Consider the following 16876-nt stretch of genomic DNA (forward strand, 5'->3'; position numbering starts at 1 on the left):
GCAACCTAATTGGAATGGATGGACTAACTATGTGGATCCAATCATTATTGCACAATTGACAGTCACATGACAGTAGCATATGAAACTATCTCCAAATTCTTTTGGCACAGTGGAGGAATAGCAATTTTTCACGTTACCTTTGACAGTCTTGAATGCTCTCACTGAGCAGCACCAAAGCAAAGACATTGCTTTCTTTACACAAACTTTGCATCACAGGATTCTCTCTCCTTGTAAACGGAGCGTAATAAAACAATAACAAGCCCCTGTTTTTTTTTCCTGGCAACCAGAATCTAAGATGACTTCCAGGAGAACTGGCCCCAAAGCCAGTCAACCCATTAGGCAGCTTTGCTTCATGGGAACATTACATAATCGTATCCTATATTTTAGATTGGCGGCTTGTGGTGGCAAGGTGGAGGGAGAACAGGGGAGACAGGGCTGTGTGAGGATTTCTAGTGAACAATGTTTCCTTATGCCACAGCACAGATGAGCCTGAAGCATGTTGGGACAGAGAGCCTCCCCACACTCAGTACACTCGGAGTGCCAGACCAACGTAGAAAAGAACATGATCATTATCTATACACACTGAATGTATAGCCTAGCTATTGAAGTTATAGAGTTAATAAGTTCATATCTTTAGCCTACTAGTTTGTAATGTAGCCTATAATGTATTAGTTTAGCAGACGTTTTTATCCAGAGAAAACGATTTGAACCGAGTGCCTCTTGATTTGCAGACAATTGCTCTGCTTGATCTATAGGCCATAGCATGCAATCAGACATCATTAGTAGCCTACCAATATTGCAGTTCCGGTGCCAGGCCTATATTTCAGAGTGACTGGTTGCTTGTTCTTCAATTATATAGGCCTATATAGGCTATATATTTATTTGTCACGAACAGTCAACATTGCACGTCCTTGGGGTCTGAGCCATACATAGGCTACACCTGCCACATTTAAACGCGGACACACAGGTTCCTGGAATTGTTAGATTCCTAGTAAAAATATTTCAGATTTGTCGGGAGCTAGTTTATTAAGATACTGGATGAGAAGAAGAAAATCAATGTTCCGTGCAAGTAGCGTGCATGGAGTGGCGGGATTAACACGCACACACGCACACGCACACACACACACACACTTAAAGTGTTTTAAGGGCAAAGATCAGGGCATTGGGCAAGCGATCCAAGGGCAGCGATCAGCCAAGTTGACCGGGGGTCAAGTCCAAGTCCTTACCCAATAGACCACCATGGGCAGCAGAGCCATCTGTTCTCCATGTTTTTATGTTTGGATTCTTTGCGCAGGAAAGAGCCAACATGCAAACTCTACAAACACTATAGTACATTCTAGAAGGTTCGGGGTGGAGAGACATTGCCCGTCGATGATTTACGAGGACGCGTTAAACTCCATCGGGCTTAATTAACGTGAATTTAATTTCAAAACTCGGGTAGGTTGGGGTTGCCAGTTTCTGTGCACAGAGCCCGCGAGTGGCAAGTTCGACTACGGAGCCATGTGATGAGAAGCCGACCAATCGTTTTGCGAGTCGTGGTGTTGTTTCGTTTTGTGGTTAGATAACTAGGTAGCTAGCCTAATAGTAGCAATCTCATCACAGCGAGCTATGTGTTTTGACTTGGTTGCTAGCTAACTACTTCCTTAACATTAATGTTTGCTACTGTTTTTCATGTTAGCTACGCAGCTGGCGGAAAACCGTGCATTCGTTGTGTGCAGATGTACAAAGGTAAATTCTATGTGTAGGCAAACGTAACACAATTCTCTTGTTTGTTGTTAGCTAGCTCGTCTAGTTAGCTAGTGAGCTATCTCAAAAGTCATCACACAACAGTCCTCTGTGTGATATTGATGTCTATGTATGCTGTTTCAAATTTGTATTCTCTAAGTGAATGGTAGCTACCTATACAGTAGAAAAGCAATGAAAGCGATCATCCGTTGTAATACGGTCTTCCTCTAAATGTAGTGCTAACGTTATTCCTACAGACAGTACGGGAGGATAATGGCAACTGCACAATCAGCGCTTACGTTGGCTGTGTGCGTCCTGATGATAACAGAACTGATACTTGCCAAAAAGGACTACTATGAAATTTTGGGAGTGCCCAGAGATGCCATTGAACGTCAGATAAAGAAGGCATTTCACAGGCTTGCTATGAAGTATCACCCTGACAGGAACAAAAGCCCAGACGCTGAGACGAAGTTCAGAGAAATTGCAGAGGGTAAGGGAAGTTGGACCATGGTTGTTTAAATGTTGCTGCAAGTTTTAAAACATTGTACCTATGCCTGAGAAGTTAAAGACTGTTGTCTAAAAGCAAATTCAATTTTCTTCTTTCAACAGCATATGAGACATTGTCGGATGAGGCGAAGAGACAAGAATACGACCAGTTTGGACACAGTGCGACATTTAATGAGGGCACGGAAAGTGGAAAGGGGCAACATTTCCACCAACACTTTAACTTTAATTTTGACAACATGTTCAAGGACTTTGATATCCACAGTCAGAATAGACATTCCCGGCATAAGAGACACTTTGAGGAGCACCTTCGGTCCCACCAGGAGGCCAACGCTAGGCATAAGAGGAACTTTCAAGGAAGCTTTGGTGCTGGTGCTGTTTTTGATGATGTGTTTGACAACATGGAAAAGATGTTCACTTTTGACCAGCACAAGCGGACTGGAAGTACGTTTCAAGGGACTGCAAAACAGCACTGTAGAACGGTTACACAACGTAGAGGGAATATGGTGACTACATATACTGACTGCACTGGGTCTTAATAAAGCAAAGGAAAGCCTGTTAGTGTAAATGTGACCTACCACAGCACACTGCAACTGCAAAGGCACCTGTTGCCTGAGGCCTGGATACAACTTTTGTTTTTAATGCTGTGATATTAGTGTTAGTCAAGACTAACCAGATACTTTTCAAAACTATAGCACTGATCTTTAAGGCATCTTTCTCAGTTTACATAAACTATAGGTCTGAGTTGGAACAATAGGTCTGTTTATAGTGTGCAGACATTTAAATCTATATTCATTGTTAATCTGTGACAGACCCCTTTACATTTCAAATTAGAAGATTTTCTGTCTTTTACATTATACATTTTGGTTAGTATTCTTTGTAGTTTGTTAAGCCACACCCTATTGTAAATCCTGCCATGGTGTAAACAAAAAGAGGTAGGCCACAAAAACACTGGGTCTGTTTCGCTTGCGTTGTTTAAAAGGTGCAACATTGTCAGCAAAATTGTCTGGTCAGAACATATAGCTTAGCTAGGCCCTAGTTGAACCCCCTATTTTGATGTTAACAAAATGACAGTATATTATGCTGGTTTTGCCCACCACTCATAGTCAAAAGTATATAGAAGAAAATGTACTCTTGAAAAGGGAACAAAGCAATTAGCACTTATTAAGCAACATTTAGTCCAGCTGAGTAATAATGATAATTTGCTGATGTTTGGTTTTAGCTAACATATCACCCGTTACCTTACTTTTCATGTAGAATAGAGAGGTTTAAGTTTTCCAGATTTGTTGTGCAATATTGTATGTCTGCCACCCCAAGTTTTCCACATTGTCAATTGTGGAGAATATCTTCAGTTGTTAAAGCACTTTTTAAATATGAATCCTCCTATTGGCATGTTTTATTTTGGTATTATCAAAGAATGTAAAATAATTTGTAAAAAGCTATCTTTTACTGATGATAAATTATCTTATGTGTTTCTCCTTGTGTTGAGGATTCTTTACGATGAGAGAGTAAGCGTTTGCAAATGTAGTTGGTTTCCGCAACAAATTACTTGCTGTCCGTGTAGGTTTGCCATTGTAAATACTCAAATTCCCAGAGTGCACCGCTGAATTAGTTTGTGCGCAGTTGTTTTTTGGGCCCGGGTTGCATGAGGGTGGGACATTGGATGACTTTGTCGCTGTAGCAGTCTTGCTGAATAGTTAGTCCGATTCATTTAGACAGGCAGCTACTTTTTAGAGCAATGGAAGCCCTTATACCCGTCATAAATAAATTACAAGATGTGTTTAATACAGTCGGTGCGGATATTATCCAGCTACCACAAATTGCTGTTGTTGGAACACAGGTAAGAATAGCCAGCCACAGTGTGGGTAGCTAGCAACCTTAACACTGACATCTAGCTACAGAACTTAGGATACAAGCACTTGCAGGTCACTAGCTAACTAGTTTATTATTTTTTTGAGGTGCTCCACAAACGCGTAATTATCTGAGAGTTCGCATTTTGACTCGATAATTGTTAATCTTTCTAACATGCCAGCTAACATGGATATATTGTAGACAAGCTAGTTAGCTAACACGTTAGCAAATTGTAGCCTATTTGAATGCATGCTTGCAGACAAGGCAGGGGAATTCTGTTTCACTTTTAAGATAATCTTTACTGTCAAGCGAGCAATCTCGTATTTTATTATCGATAAGATATGAGCCTTGAACGTTTGCTAATTCAAGTCGTTATTTTGATTAGATGAGCCCTTCTACCCTTGTCATTAACGCTAGCACTAGCAAGGTAGTTTTGCTACTAGTACTAGACTTGTGTTTCACATCTATTTCTGGTACTGTACTCTCAAAGAGTATCACTCTGGACTAGTTACACTGCCAAAGTTAAATTGCTTTACAGAAAAGAGCTTTGGCTACTAACTTAACAGAAATTGAGTGACATCAGTCATCAAGGAAGGAGCCTAAAGAAACTGACCTTTCCTACATGTACAGTAGTTGACAATTTTTACGTTATTTATCGTGGTGCGTGCAGTACAGAATCATATAATCAGAATCGTTTTCAATTTAGCCTAATTGGTTTACAGCAGCATTCTCTTCCAGGGATGTGTACTTTTACTGGTCTGCTAAGAGGATGTGCATGTCTCAGCCTTTTGGCAGCCATAACGACAGCCCAGATTGCCATCCTGTGTTTTAGTGCAGAGTATGTCTCATTATCAGTGTGTTGTCAAAACAAAGACACAAAGGGGGGTTAATTTGATATCATGGTTACTTACATCAAGATCTATGAGCTGATTAGATAATTACATGGCTAAATTTACCACAGGTGAATCTGGTAATAAAAAAATCAGTTCTACATACAAGCTCATCTTTGTGCATCTTTTATTGAATCAAAGTCCAGGACACCCTACCTAGGGAGACAAAATTGGACAACAGCACATGGGACTTAAACTTTAGAAGTGAATCCTCATTTCGATTCATAAAAGGTTCTGGTCAATAAAGTGATGATACTGTGTGTTTACAGAGCAGTGGGAAGAGTTCGGTGTTAGAGAGCCTAGTTGGCAGAGATCTATTACCTCGTGGCACAGGCATCGTCACCAGGCGTCCCTTAATCCTCCAGCTGGTTCACGTAGACCCAGAGGATCGGCGGAAGAGCAACGAGGAAAACGGTACTGCCAAACACAACTTCACTTTTAAAACTAACCAAGTCACTCTTTTCACTGTGTGTGTGTGTGTGTGTGTGTGTGTAGGAGGATAAAACTGTCTCTCCTGTCTGACCTTGGCTGGCTCTAAATTTGCACCAGGAAGTGTGACTGTGTTGTTGTTGTGTCTGTTCAAGACAGAGTTGTTTGTATTGTGTGTGTTTGTCTTTTTTAGAACTGTTGCCAGGCAGCGTCAAATCGGGTTAGTTATTGGCACCAGAGTGTCACACTGCATGATTCAGGAAGACAGTATAGAAGTGCCATGTTAGCTTGGCCAATTCTGAGTTTGGTGTCACTCTACTGCAGTGGTCGTTGCAGCAGAGGGCTTTACAGAACTGTACAAGAGAGCTTTCAAGGTGCTTTCGTGGGACTGTGACAGATATTCCCTAACTGGTATCTCCAAATAGAAAGTCAAAATGAAACACCTTGTTAAGGTTTTCATGAGAAAGATATGCACATCTTCTGAAGCCTGTGCCCTGAGATAAATGCGATCATGAGAAAAGACTGCCTTCGCAGCCTCTTCTGCAGCTAGTCTAACCCCCTTTTTTCCTGTTATCTCTCTCTAACCGCAGACTCGAATACCTGGAAAAATGGGCGCCTTTATAAAGGTCTCCTTTTCCTTGTTACTTGCTTTAGCCAGTGTGTTTGTTTAGTAGCTTCTCTTCTGCCCTTTCACCTCCATCCAGCCACCAAGCCTGGCTTTATTGTTTTCTTTGTCTCTATTTCAACTGCATTTATTAAGCTCACACCACTCTTGAGTTTTATGTCTCTGATTCAGACAACGTTTTTAAGCTGTCTGTCTTGGCTTAAGCACAGCTCTTAGCGCAGGGAAGACAACCTCTATTCATTTACACGTGCAAACAAACACCTCCTAAATGTCTCTTAAATGTAGCATCCTCTAGCTAGCTAATAGCCCCCACTCTATTGATATGGTTCCCATATTATTGGTTGATTTAATAAAAAATAGGCCTCATTGTTTTGTATTAGGATCAATTGCCCATCAATGTTATGACCAAGTGCTCTCTGATTATTTAGCATGCTCAACAGCCAATGATTGTTTTGCTGTTGTTGTCCAAAAGCAAGTTTATTCCTTATTGGTTTGTTTAAATCTCTGGTCCTGTGCTGTGGGATGCTGGCCTGGAAATATATTCCCTTCCCAGTTGAGCCCACATGCAGTGATCTCATCTCCTGAGACGTTCAACATAATAATAGTGGGTCTCAAGAGGACAGCCCCATATCACAACTGCCAAACAGGCAGGGACTGACACTAACTGCCACCTGTTACATGTTTCCCTTAGGCATTGATGGAGAGGAATGGGGGAAGTTTTTACATACAAAAAACAAGGTAGGTTACATTGTTTCAGCCCTTGTATTGTTATCATTGCCAGCATGGTGATGTAAAGGCACTTCTCATTTCAATGGTTAACGCTGCAGAGTTCCTTTTCCCTGCAAACTGTACGACTTTACTTAAATATTTAATGAGCTTATCCAAATATAGGCCAAAGAAACAGCCATGTATCCATTCTCTAGGATCAATAAGAACGGGGATGTCATTGTGTCATGATGTGGAATTTGCCTGGCGGTAAAGTAACACAAATCAGATGAGGCACACATCCTCTCAGGAAGTAGGGATAATGTCTTTAGGGGGAATAAAACAGTTGAATAGAATGTGTTGATCTCTGATACATAACCCCTTTCATCCTTCTACAGACAGGCCTAGGTCATGCAGGCTACTACAACAGATTTGATGCTGTCATTAATAAAGGAATTTATTTTTGTTGAGATAAGAGTTCAAATGTGCATTGTCCAACTTCAAGTATGTTAGTCTAAACCTTAACTATCTTATTAATGTGTAATGTACTGATAAAAAAGCTCCTAGATGGTGTTCCCTGATGTTAAAGCAGTGTGTGTACTCTTTATACCCTCTGTATTCTCAGATCTACACAGACTTTGATGAAATCAGGCAAGAGATTGTGACTGAAACCGAAAGAGTATCTGGCAGTAACAAGGTGCGTCAGTCTTTCTCTTATGTTAAAGCAAAAGTGAAAGTTTAAATATAATTCCATGGCAGTTCAGATGTTTTTTTTTTCTTTTTTTTTTAAGAAGTAAACTGGGGGTGTATGTGGGTTGTCAAGTGTGATTTATTTTACATTTTCATGTAACTTGCAGGGAATCAGCGATGAGCCCATTCACCTGAAAATCTTCTCACCTCACGTTGTCAACCTCACATTGGTGGATCTGCCAGGCATCACAAAGGTAAACTGCAAACAATAACCTTCAGAGGGACGTGTCTGGCAATTTAATTTAATGTAAAAATCACCTTTTTTATAAGTATACTGGCCCTACATTTTTGTTGGGCAGGTTAATAGTGAATATACTATTAATATCTATGCATTTGAAGACATTGGTGGGAAATGATAAGAGGTGGGAAAGTACATAAATGTTTGTGTGTGTCTCTGCTTACCCAGGTACCAGTGGGAGACCAGCCCAAAGACATCGAGCTGCAGATCAGAGAGCTGATCCTGAAGCACATCTCCAACCCCAACTCCATCATCCTGGCTGTGACCGCAGCCAACACAGACATGGCCACCTCTGAGGCGCTCAAAGTGGCACGAGACGTCGACCCTGACGGTGAGGCTCTCCCCATGTATATGTTCTCTGTTTATGCTCTTTTAGTTTTTCTTTCACTGTAAAATGGTTCATATTTTCGTGTGTGTAGGCAGAAGGACGTTGGCTGTGGTAACCAAGCTGGACCTCATGGATGCAGGCACTGATGCTATGGACGTACTGATGGGCAGGGTCATCCCTGTCAAACTGGGCCTTATTGGAGTAGTGAGCAGGTTGGTAATCATTGTTATTTTTTCTCAATCCAAGTATCTGAAATTAAATTACACACACTAATACAAATCAATATACGTATATACCTAGAATTTGTTCAATTTTTTTACATTTGTGAATCGCTACAAGACTGAATTAGGATTTTTTCCCCCACCCCTACAGTACACAATTCTTTCTGTTCCGTTCCAGGAGCCAGCTAGATATCAACAATAAGAAACAAGTATCAGATGCCATTCGTGATGAATATGCCTTCCTACAGAAGAAGTACCCCTCCCTCGCCAACAGAAACGGAACCAAATACCTAGCCAGAACACTGAACAGGTATGGCGCCAGATTCCTGTACCGTTCATCAAAGGGTGGTAATCCTCACTAACGTAGGTTAAATCACTGTAGATACCGACAAGAAGTAGCATTCAACTCCCTGTCTGTCTGCCAGGCTGCTGATGCACCACATCAGAGACTGCCTTCCCGAGCTGAAGACGCGTATAAACGTGCTGGCTGCCCAGTACCAGTCCCTCCTCAGCAGCTACGGTGAGCCCGTAGACGACAAAAGCTCAACGCTGCTTCAGCTCATTACTAAGTTTGCCGCAGAGTACTGTCACACCATAGAGGGGACGGCCAAGTACATTGAGACAGCTGAACTGTGAGTAACACCCTCCTCCTTCCCCCTTGCTCGCCTGCATCTCCAACACTCAACACTAGAGGGTTGGGTCTTTATCAATTATTTAAGAACTGTCAGCATGGTGACCTTTGTTGTTGGACAAACGTTTTTCCCCCCCTTCATGGTTTTAGCCTGTGTACAACAGTGTAACTTGAGGTTGTAACTCAAGCACCCTTGAGGTTAATGTTGTTTAATTTGTTTAACTACATGCTCTTATGTTTCTTCCTATTGGCACTTATTTGTGTTTCACAATGTATGCTTCATGTTTTGGTTACCCACAATGTTTTTGGGGCTATCTCGTTGTTTATGATCATTGACCATATGCACTTTTGTAAAGCTCTCTCTTGGATGTCGCTTTAGATAAAAGCGTCTGCTAAATGAATTAATGTAAAATGTAATTTCTCTTGCAGTTGTGGCGGAGCACGAATCTGTTATATATTCCATGAGACATTTGGTCGCACACTGGAGTCTGTGGATCCACTGGGGGGTCTGACGACTATAGATGTCCTCACAGCTATCAGAAATGCCACGGTGCGTCATGTCACTCTGCTTATACCACACTCTCATTCTTCCACTGCACAGTTTTTTTTGCATCAGTATCCTTGTGGCTTGAAACAACCAGAGAGAATTGTGGGTAGTGTAGTTCTGATGAATTTGTGTGTGTGTGTGTAGGGCCCGCGGCCTGCCCTGTTTGTGCCTGAGGTGTCATTTGAGCTGCTGGTGAAGAGGCAGGTGAAGCGCCTGGAGGAGCCCAGCCTGCGCTGTGTGGAGCTGGTCCACGAGGAGATGCAGAGAATCATCCAGCACTGCAGCAACTACAGCACACAGGTACACATTTACATTTAGTCATTTATCAGACGCTCTTATCCAGAGCAACTTACAGTAAGTACAGGGATATTCCCCTGAGGCAAGTAGGGTGAAGTGCCTTGCCCAAGGACACAATGTCATTTCGCATGGCCCGGAGTCGTACCAGCAACCTTCTGAATTTTAGCCCAATTCCCTAACCATTCAGACACCTGACTCCATGTGTACACACACGTATCGCACGCACATAAACAGGAACAGCACTGAAATACCACATGTACACATCAGATTTGGCATCATCACCGGCATTTCCCCCCCTCCCAGGAACTGTTGAGGTTTCCCAAGCTCCACGACGCCATTGTAGAAGTGGTCACCTCCCTCCTCAGGAAAAGACTACCAGTCACCAATGAGATGGTGAGGCATCCTTTTTAACCTACCCCTCCTACTCATCTACACTTTCAGTAGAATTACCTGAATTATCTTGCCTGGTGGACTCAAGTGTATTTGCCGTCTTCATCTCATTCTTATCCTCCTCTAAGGTCCACAACCTGGTTGCCATTGAGCTGGCCTACATCAATACCAAGCACCCTGACTTTGCTGATGCCTGTGGCCTCATGAACAATAACATAGAGGTAAAAAAAAAGGAGTGTTCACAAGGTGTATATGCCATTGCAAAAGTAGGTTCATGTATTGATGATGATTAATATGGTCTTACAGGAGCAGAGACGCAACAGGATGAGAGAGCTGCCCTCCTCCGTCCCCAGAGATAAGGTACAGTGCAACCACACAAACACCAAGCCAGCTAGCATGGCTACAGTTGACACTTTTTTCCCCACAACGTTTCAAATTGTTTTCTCTACACTTAAGCCAAACGCTTAAGCCCACTTTCTGCTTTAAGATTTCTAGTCTTCTATTCTCCTTCGTTCTTTTCTCTTTCTTTCTCTCTCGTTGTCGCTCCTTCTTTACTTCACTCTCAGTCCCTTAAAGGCCCAGGTGGGCAGACTCTCTCCCCCACTGAGCTTGTCACCAATGAGGGCGAGGGACCCAAGGTGTGTCCACCTCTCCCTTCGTCCCTGCCTGCTGGTCTGATGGCATGACACCCCCCATCCACCCCAAATATCACACTCAAGCCTTACCCACAACCTCCTCCCCCACTCTCTAAACACCCATCCTGTAATACTCTGTCAACCTCTCACAGTGAGACCTTAAGTGACAGTAAGATTCCTCCCTTTTTTACGGCCCACAACTAACCCTTCGAGAAAGGACCTCCCCTCTGAGCCCTTCTCGTGTACCCTGACACCCTGACCAAGGGTAACCTTTAACCTTGTGACTGCGCTGAACATTTCCCCCTGTACTTCACCCCTGCATGATTTTGTCCCTATGCTTGAGATATAGAACCTTCTGGAATGGCGTCTGTGTGCCAGTGGCCCTCCACTGTACATGCATATTGTAACAGACCCTGGTGTTGCATCATGGGAGTGATCCAGACAAGCGGGATCAGCGACACTGACTGCATTGTTGTGGTGTTTGCGTGTGTGCAAACGTATGTGTCTGTCCCTCCCCAGGGCGCAGGGGGGGTGCAGGGAGACCAGGGAGATGGCGGGACTGGCAACTGGAGAGGCATGCTGAAGAAGGGAGAGGATGGCATGTCTGACCGAAGCCAGTCTCAGTCCTCCCTGCAAGGCAGCCCCCTGAGGGGCCACGCTGTCAACCTGCTCGATGTGGTGCGTACAGACTACACTACCCACAATACACCACTGTGCACAACATGTGTTTTGAATGGTTGTTTCTTTGTGTGTGGGGCACAGCCTGTCCCAGTGTCTAGGAAGCTGTCAGCCCGAGAGCAACGGGACTGTGAGGTCATAGAGAGGCTCATTAAGTCATACTTCCTCATCGTACGGAAAAACATCCAGGACAGGTAGGGACCTGGTCGGTTTGATGCTGCCAGGCTATATACCTTTCCAACATCATTACTGACCTGTTTCTCTTTCTACTTCCTTCTGTGTCTCTTCTCTTTTTGTCTTCTGTTTGTAGTGTACCTAAGGCAGTAATGCACTTCTTGGTGAACCACGTGAAGGACAGCCTGCAGAGTGAGCTGGTGGGTCAGCTGTACAAGGCAGGCCTTCTGGATGACCTTCTCACAGAGTCCGAGGACATGGCCCAGCGCCGCAGCGAGGCAGCAGACATGCTCAAGGTACCATAGGGGAGTTGAATAGGACTCTTTAGAAGTTAGGTTTGTGAATGCTGATTTAAGTGAGTGAAACAACAGTGTATCATGTGTGACGGATTTAACCTTTGTGCATAGCAAAAAAAAAGAAAAAAAAAGCATACATATTTGTAGTTCTATTCAGTTATATATATATATATATATATATATATATATATATATATATATATATATATATATATATATATATATATATATATATATATATATATATATATATATAGACCTGTATTTACCTCTTTTTGCATCTCCAGGCATTGCAAAAAGCCAGCCAGGTGATCGCAGAGATCAGAGAAACTCACCTGTGGTGAGAGGAGGCTTGGGTCTCCACCTCCAATCCTCTCCCTCCTACATGGACTCACCCCCCTCGCCAAGCCCTTCATCCCTGTTCTGTCTCAGACACCCTGGGCAGCAGAGACAGCCAACTTGAAAATGCACTCGTATTATATAGTTTTCATGTACTACATGGACTTCACCTGCATTTGAAGGGTAGTGCACATCAGTCGACGCCTCTACCATTTACAGTGATATACACACACACACACACACACACACACACAGGCTCCTGTTGTAGACGCTAAATCTTTGATAATGTATTCAGTAAATAGACTGCTACAAACGACTCAACGCAGTGTGAATGTAGAGCTTACAGAGGAATGTTTGTCTCTAAATGTAGATATAAATTAAAACTAGAAATGAAAAATCTACCTGATCTGTAATCTATGGCTTTGGATTCTGCATCCTGTACTGTACCTGTTACATTTGAGGATTGACCTTTTATGTCTATTTTACAGCTTGTTTCTTCATTATAAGGTAACAAGCTAGCAATAGTTTCAAAGTGATCAGCATTTTACCATTTGTACATTTAGTTTTTCACTGGAGTGGTTACTTCTTGACACCCTAGCAATAGAGCTTTTTTTCAACACACACACACACACACAAGTCAAATTGTTGTCCACCTGTACATCATGCACTAAATATGTAAACATTTTGCTGAATCGAAATTGTGTTATTATTATTTGTGTAGTCACATTTCAGATCATCTAAACCCTATAGAAAGGACGTTGTGGCAGATGTTGTGATTAATTTATTGATACTTTGGTACAGTGATGGATACAGTTATGTCTGACAGATGGTCATACAGAACAGAAAAGATAGAAACACACAAGATACGCAGACCGATCCCAGGGTTCAACTTCAGCCCAGTGGGCAGCTCGTTTACCTCAGCCGCCCTCCCATCTTGCCCTTGCCGCGACCCTTGGCACTAAAAAGATGGGGGGAGGAATGGGGGCGGGGGGGGGGGGGGCAGGATAGAGTTAATATTGCATCAGCCAGGTGCCAGCAGCCAGGTAGTGTGCCAGCTTTACCAGTGGGGGTCACGCAAGTGCAGCCCTCCGTCTAGAAATGACTCAGGTGTTCATGTTTGTGTGGTTTCAGGATGTGTGTTGTTGCCATGTCTGAAAGGTCTAAATGTGCTGGATTGGGAGAACAGGGTGTTTATTTATTTCGGTGTGAATTTGTGTTGAATGTTCTTTTTTTTTTTGCTGCAATTTGAGACCCCACACTGTGTCCTGTGACCACTTTAGCTTCTATCTGATAAGCATGAAAGCTACCAATCATGTAGTGACCAGATGCAACATGAAATGCCAATAAACAAACATTCATACTTACAGATTGAACACGGAGACGACAGAGTAATGTGAACCACAAAAATGGATGAGTGATTAGACATGGGGATGGTCATGATTTTAGTTTGAGTTCCTTTCAAGATTTCTCTGGTTTGTATTTGGTCGTATTAAATAAAAGTTGTTCTGCATGAAAACAGTTCCTAAACTTCATTCACCCTGACCATGACCATGTCTGGTTCAGAAGTGAGGGATGGAATGAAGAAGTATGGATGGAAGGAACAAGTGACCAATGAAGAACACTAGACAAAAAAATCCCCTTAGCACATCACATCCGTCCTGCTCCAGTTTGGTTTTGGACCATGTGAGTAAAAAGGGTCTGGACAGTGGGTTGATGGCAAGTCCTTATTAGAAATGACCATGCACAGGAAGTTGTCCAATTACTGCCCAGTGTCCAGTCCCTTTAGGAGTGAGAGGGAAAGGTCTCAGTGTTCTTTTAAGTACTTACCTCTGGTGGTCCTGGACACGAGCGAGAAGCTGGTTAATCTGAGGACACACATAAGCCTGGCTAAGCGTTTCAAGCTTTACCATTTTATCACACCCTTTATCACTGAGGAGTCCTGTAGGATCCATTGCCATTGAGAGGAGGAGCCCATGAACCTAAAGATCTGCTGACCTTGTAGTTCACCTGAAGCACATCCACTAGCCTGCCTGCACGACCTTCCTGACCTGTGACATTACCATGCCAGTAGACAGCAGGCAACACCCAGTCTCAGAAGAGACTACAACCTAAGACGAGAGACTAGACGGTGCTGAGGGGACTTTCCCTCATAACCACCAGAAACTTACGTCTTCTGCTGTTGATCACTGACTCTGGTCTGAAGCATAGTAATCTGAAAGCAAGTCACACATTTAAAGTACATGTACGAGGTTTAGGGTCCATTCAGAGATGAGAGGACTGGAACAACACTAGTTTCAAATTGAATGAATGATATTAAAGTCCCCCAATAACTGATGCTCATCCCGACTCGTTCAAATCCACTTCTTGCTGGCACGGACTGGAAGAGATTATGGTTGTAAAACAAAAGAGAACAATTGTATTGCCCATAATATTCTAGATGTCACTTACATCATACTTCTGTCTTTTGAGTTTCTCGCTAAGGTCAAACTTTTCAGCTTCCAGCTCCATCATCCACTGCCACATCTCACTAGCCTTCTCCCTACACACAAACAGAAATTCAGGTTTGTATTACATTTTCCACTTCACATTTCTTCAGAAGTTAGAATAAATATACTTTTATGAGACATACACTAGATGCTAGTAGGCTTTTCTGTAGATTTAGGACTACAGCAGATGCCAGTGTTGTGCCAGGAAATGAAATGACAAGTCCTATCTCACTTCAGTTTGTCCTCGTTGAGATGATCAATGTTGAGAGGTTTCCTGCGTTCAGCCAAGAGCTTCTTCTTCTTCTCCCGCTCTGTCTGTTTCTTGGCTCCCTTCCGGTTCTCACTCTAGAGGTCAGGTAAAGACGAAGCAGTTTTTGTGTAGCTCAAAACCTTTCTTCCATACATGGCTCGTTGGTTTTAAATTGTATATTGAAATTATGTTTTTATGAGCTTCTTTATCTGTTTTGCCAGCTGACCTTCTGTTGAATGCCTCCATACTGGTGAGTCATGTTAGTAAGAGCCTTCTTCTTCTTGGCATCGTCATCATGTTTCTTGCGATGTTCCTCTTGCTCCTTCCTCTCTTTTTCCTCCTGTACATCGGTGAGGAGAATACAGACAGTTTATCATTGGAAAACCTGCTGAGGGAGATCTATTGTAAAATACATATTTATGAATTAGTTGGTCCTTATGTGGAAGTTGTGTTGTCGGAGCTTACTGCGAGCCTGGCCTGCCTCTCCTTCTCTCTCTCTGCACGGACTCTCTGCTGATCAGCTCTCTCTGCACGACGTTTCTCCTGTACACATGCGCAAGACCAGTTTCATCTTCGTCCTGTTTGTGTCAATAATTTTGGGTGTATCACAGCAACAAGCACGGGTGTCTCTTCATTACATTCACTCACGATTCTGTTGACGAGGGCAATGAGCTCTTCTTCTTCCTTCTTCCTCTGAAGGAAGTGGGCCTCGATCAGACACTGCAGTTCAGACAGGTCCTTCTCCTGCCGCTTCCTGTGTATGTCCTGCCGTGACAGTGTCCCATGAGGAAGCAATCATTTGTGTGTCTGTGTTTGTGTTTGTGTCTGTGTGTGTGTGTGTGTGTGTGTCTGTGTGTGTGTGTTAGGTGATTCTACTCACATCAAAGTCCACTTTATCACCATCTGGGATTTTTGGTGGCTGGATGTTTGGCACAAACCTGTTGAAAGGTATTACATTTGGAACATTTTACATTCATTTTAGGGTGTTTTTTTAGTATATTTTTATATACATATATATTATTTTTTACTTTAGTTGCAGTAATAACCTACTTTGGTTTAGGCTTGGACTCATCTGTTATAAAAGACAGAGATAAACATTACAAAAACAATATAGACTCAGTTACCCTCTAGTGAGTAAAATTATATGAAAACGCATTGCCATTGCTTGTACATTACCTGTAACCTCCTCCTGGGCTGTAGGTGAAAAATGTAGAAATAGACACATTAGTTTGAAAATCACATTAGTTTAGAGCACTAGAATGATGAGAGGAAAGAAACATAATTCTTACCTTCTTCCTCCCTTCATCCAAGCAGTGGAAAAAATACAGTGACCCGATTACACACGGAATGTTGAACATGTTTGCAGAATTGTATCTTTATGACTATTATTCAAACAAAACACAAGGTTTTACTCACTGAACCTCTTCCACCGTTTCTTCTGTGTCTGACATTGTTAGTAATCCGAGTCCTGAAAAGTAATACACCAAATAAATGTCACCACGTCTTTTTGCCCAGGTGAGATCATCTCTACATCACATCATCTGTTTTGTTTGATAGGATGACAGGTCACTACAGAGATGTATAAATAATGTAATTTATATTAATTGCATGTTTAAATATCTATAAAATAAGTTATGTTTATGATCAAAAACACAAATCTGACTGTGTGCATAATTGTGAGTGCCCAAAGTATGCCTCGCATTCAGAAATCTGAAGTATTATATGAGAGTCTGAAATGAAGCCTTGACATGATGGATTCCATGGACAGTTTGGTATTGTTACTCCTTTAGAGGTGATGATCTTTGAGACTCCCCACCTGTCCAGTACAATATGAGTGACAGTCCATTACAACCGGGTCTGGCCAGTTTAACTGAAGCAAGAGACTTG

General features: G+C 42.5%; 3 protein-coding genes across 6 annotated transcripts; 2 read left to right on the forward strand and 1 right to left on the reverse strand.

Moving 5' to 3' along the window:
- The first annotated feature begins 1234 nt into the window (after positions 1 to 1234).
- On the forward strand, positions 1235 to 3703 carry dnajb9a (DnaJ heat shock protein family (Hsp40) member B9a). Of its 2 annotated transcripts, none has more exons than XM_084672259.1 (4): positions 1235 to 1437; positions 1679 to 1728; positions 1983 to 2215; positions 2335 to 3703. In XM_084672259.1, exons 3-4 carry the CDS (start codon positions 1999 to 2001, stop codon positions 2766 to 2768), a joined length of 651 nt encoding a protein of 216 aa, XP_084528385.1. In that variant the 5' UTR covers positions 1235 to 1437; positions 1679 to 1728; positions 1983 to 1998; the 3' UTR covers positions 2769 to 3703. The 2 variants fall into 2 exon arrangements, with proteins under 2 accessions (XP_084528385.1, XP_084528386.1); XM_084672260.1 differs by having other exon boundaries at positions 1428 to 1569.
- Positions 3704 to 3830: 127 nt separating this feature from the next.
- Positions 3831 to 12951, forward strand: dnm1l (dynamin 1-like). Of its 2 annotated transcripts, XM_084673116.1 has the most exons (19): positions 3831 to 4069; positions 5240 to 5384; positions 6716 to 6762; positions 7355 to 7426; positions 7587 to 7673; positions 7886 to 8048; positions 8137 to 8257; positions 8445 to 8576; positions 8692 to 8898; positions 9327 to 9447; positions 9589 to 9744; positions 10045 to 10134; positions 10260 to 10352; positions 10438 to 10491; positions 10698 to 10769; positions 11286 to 11444; positions 11529 to 11638; positions 11755 to 11914; positions 12202 to 12951. In XM_084673116.1, the coding sequence occupies exons 1-19, from the start codon at positions 3968 to 3970 to the stop codon at positions 12256 to 12258; spliced, it is 2148 nt and encodes a 715-aa protein (XP_084529242.1). In that variant the 5' UTR covers positions 3831 to 3967; the 3' UTR covers positions 12259 to 12951. The 2 variants fall into 2 exon arrangements, with proteins under 2 accessions (XP_084529242.1, XP_084529243.1); XM_084673117.1 differs by lacking the exon at positions 10698 to 10769 and having other exon boundaries at positions 3835 to 4069.
- A 68-nt stretch (positions 12952 to 13019) lies between these two features.
- tnnt2d (troponin T2d, cardiac) lies at positions 13020 to 16290 on the reverse strand. Of its 2 annotated transcripts, none has more exons than XM_084673118.1 (10): positions 16166 to 16290; positions 16040 to 16061; positions 15870 to 15927; positions 15638 to 15754; positions 15455 to 15532; positions 15216 to 15329; positions 14972 to 15084; positions 14702 to 14792; positions 14422 to 14465; positions 13020 to 13211 (listed from the first exon to the last, which is right to left on the reverse strand). In XM_084673118.1, exons 1-10 carry the CDS (start codon positions 16212 to 16214, stop codon positions 13166 to 13168), a joined length of 732 nt encoding a protein of 243 aa, XP_084529244.1. In that variant the 5' UTR covers positions 16215 to 16290; the 3' UTR covers positions 13020 to 13165. The 2 variants fall into 2 exon arrangements, with proteins under 2 accessions (XP_084529244.1, XP_084529245.1); XM_084673119.1 differs by lacking the exon at positions 14422 to 14465 and adding an exon at positions 14081 to 14118 and having other exon boundaries at positions 16166 to 16289.
- Positions 16291 to 16876: the final 586 nt, after the last annotated feature.

The sequence above is a fragment of the Hypomesus nipponensis genome, chromosome 14 (genome assembly GCF_054491055.1).
Source record: "Hypomesus nipponensis isolate SF chromosome 14, ASM5449105v1, whole genome shotgun sequence".
NCBI lineage: Eukaryota > Metazoa > Chordata > Actinopteri > Osmeriformes > Osmeridae > Hypomesus > Hypomesus nipponensis.

Excerpts from the sequence above, each read along its gene's own strand:
- dnajb9a (XM_084672259.1), top strand. The coding sequence starts at position 1,999 with ATGGCAACTGCACAATCAGCGCTTACGTTGGCTGTGTGCGTCCTGATG. Across the intron at positions 2,216-2,334 it reads GTTCAGAGAAATTGCAGAGG|CATATGAGACATTGTCGGAT; the intron begins GTAAGGGAAGTT and ends TTCTTTCAACAG.
- tnnt2d (XM_084673118.1), bottom strand. The coding sequence starts at position 16,214 with ATGTGTCTATTTCTACATTTTTCACCTACAGCCCAGGAGGAGGTTACA. Across the intron at positions 15,533-15,637 it reads TTGCCCTCGTCAACAGAATC|GAGAAACGTCGTGCAGAGAG; the intron begins GTGAGTGAATGT and ends GCATGTGTACAG. Across the intron at positions 15,330-15,454 it reads AGAGGCAGGCCAGGCTCGCA|GAGGAAAAAGAGAGGAAGGA; the intron begins GTAAGCTCCGAC and ends ACCGATGTACAG.
- dnm1l (XM_084673116.1), top strand. The coding sequence starts at position 3,968 with ATGGAAGCCCTTATACCCGTCATAAATAAATTACAAGATGTGTTTAAT. Across the intron at positions 10,135-10,259 it reads TACCAGTCACCAATGAGATG|GTCCACAACCTGGTTGCCAT; the intron begins GTGAGGCATCCT and ends TCCTCCTCTAAG. Across the intron at positions 10,770-11,285 it reads ATGAGGGCGAGGGACCCAAG|GGCGCAGGGGGGGTGCAGGG; the intron begins GTGTGTCCACCT and ends GTCCCTCCCCAG.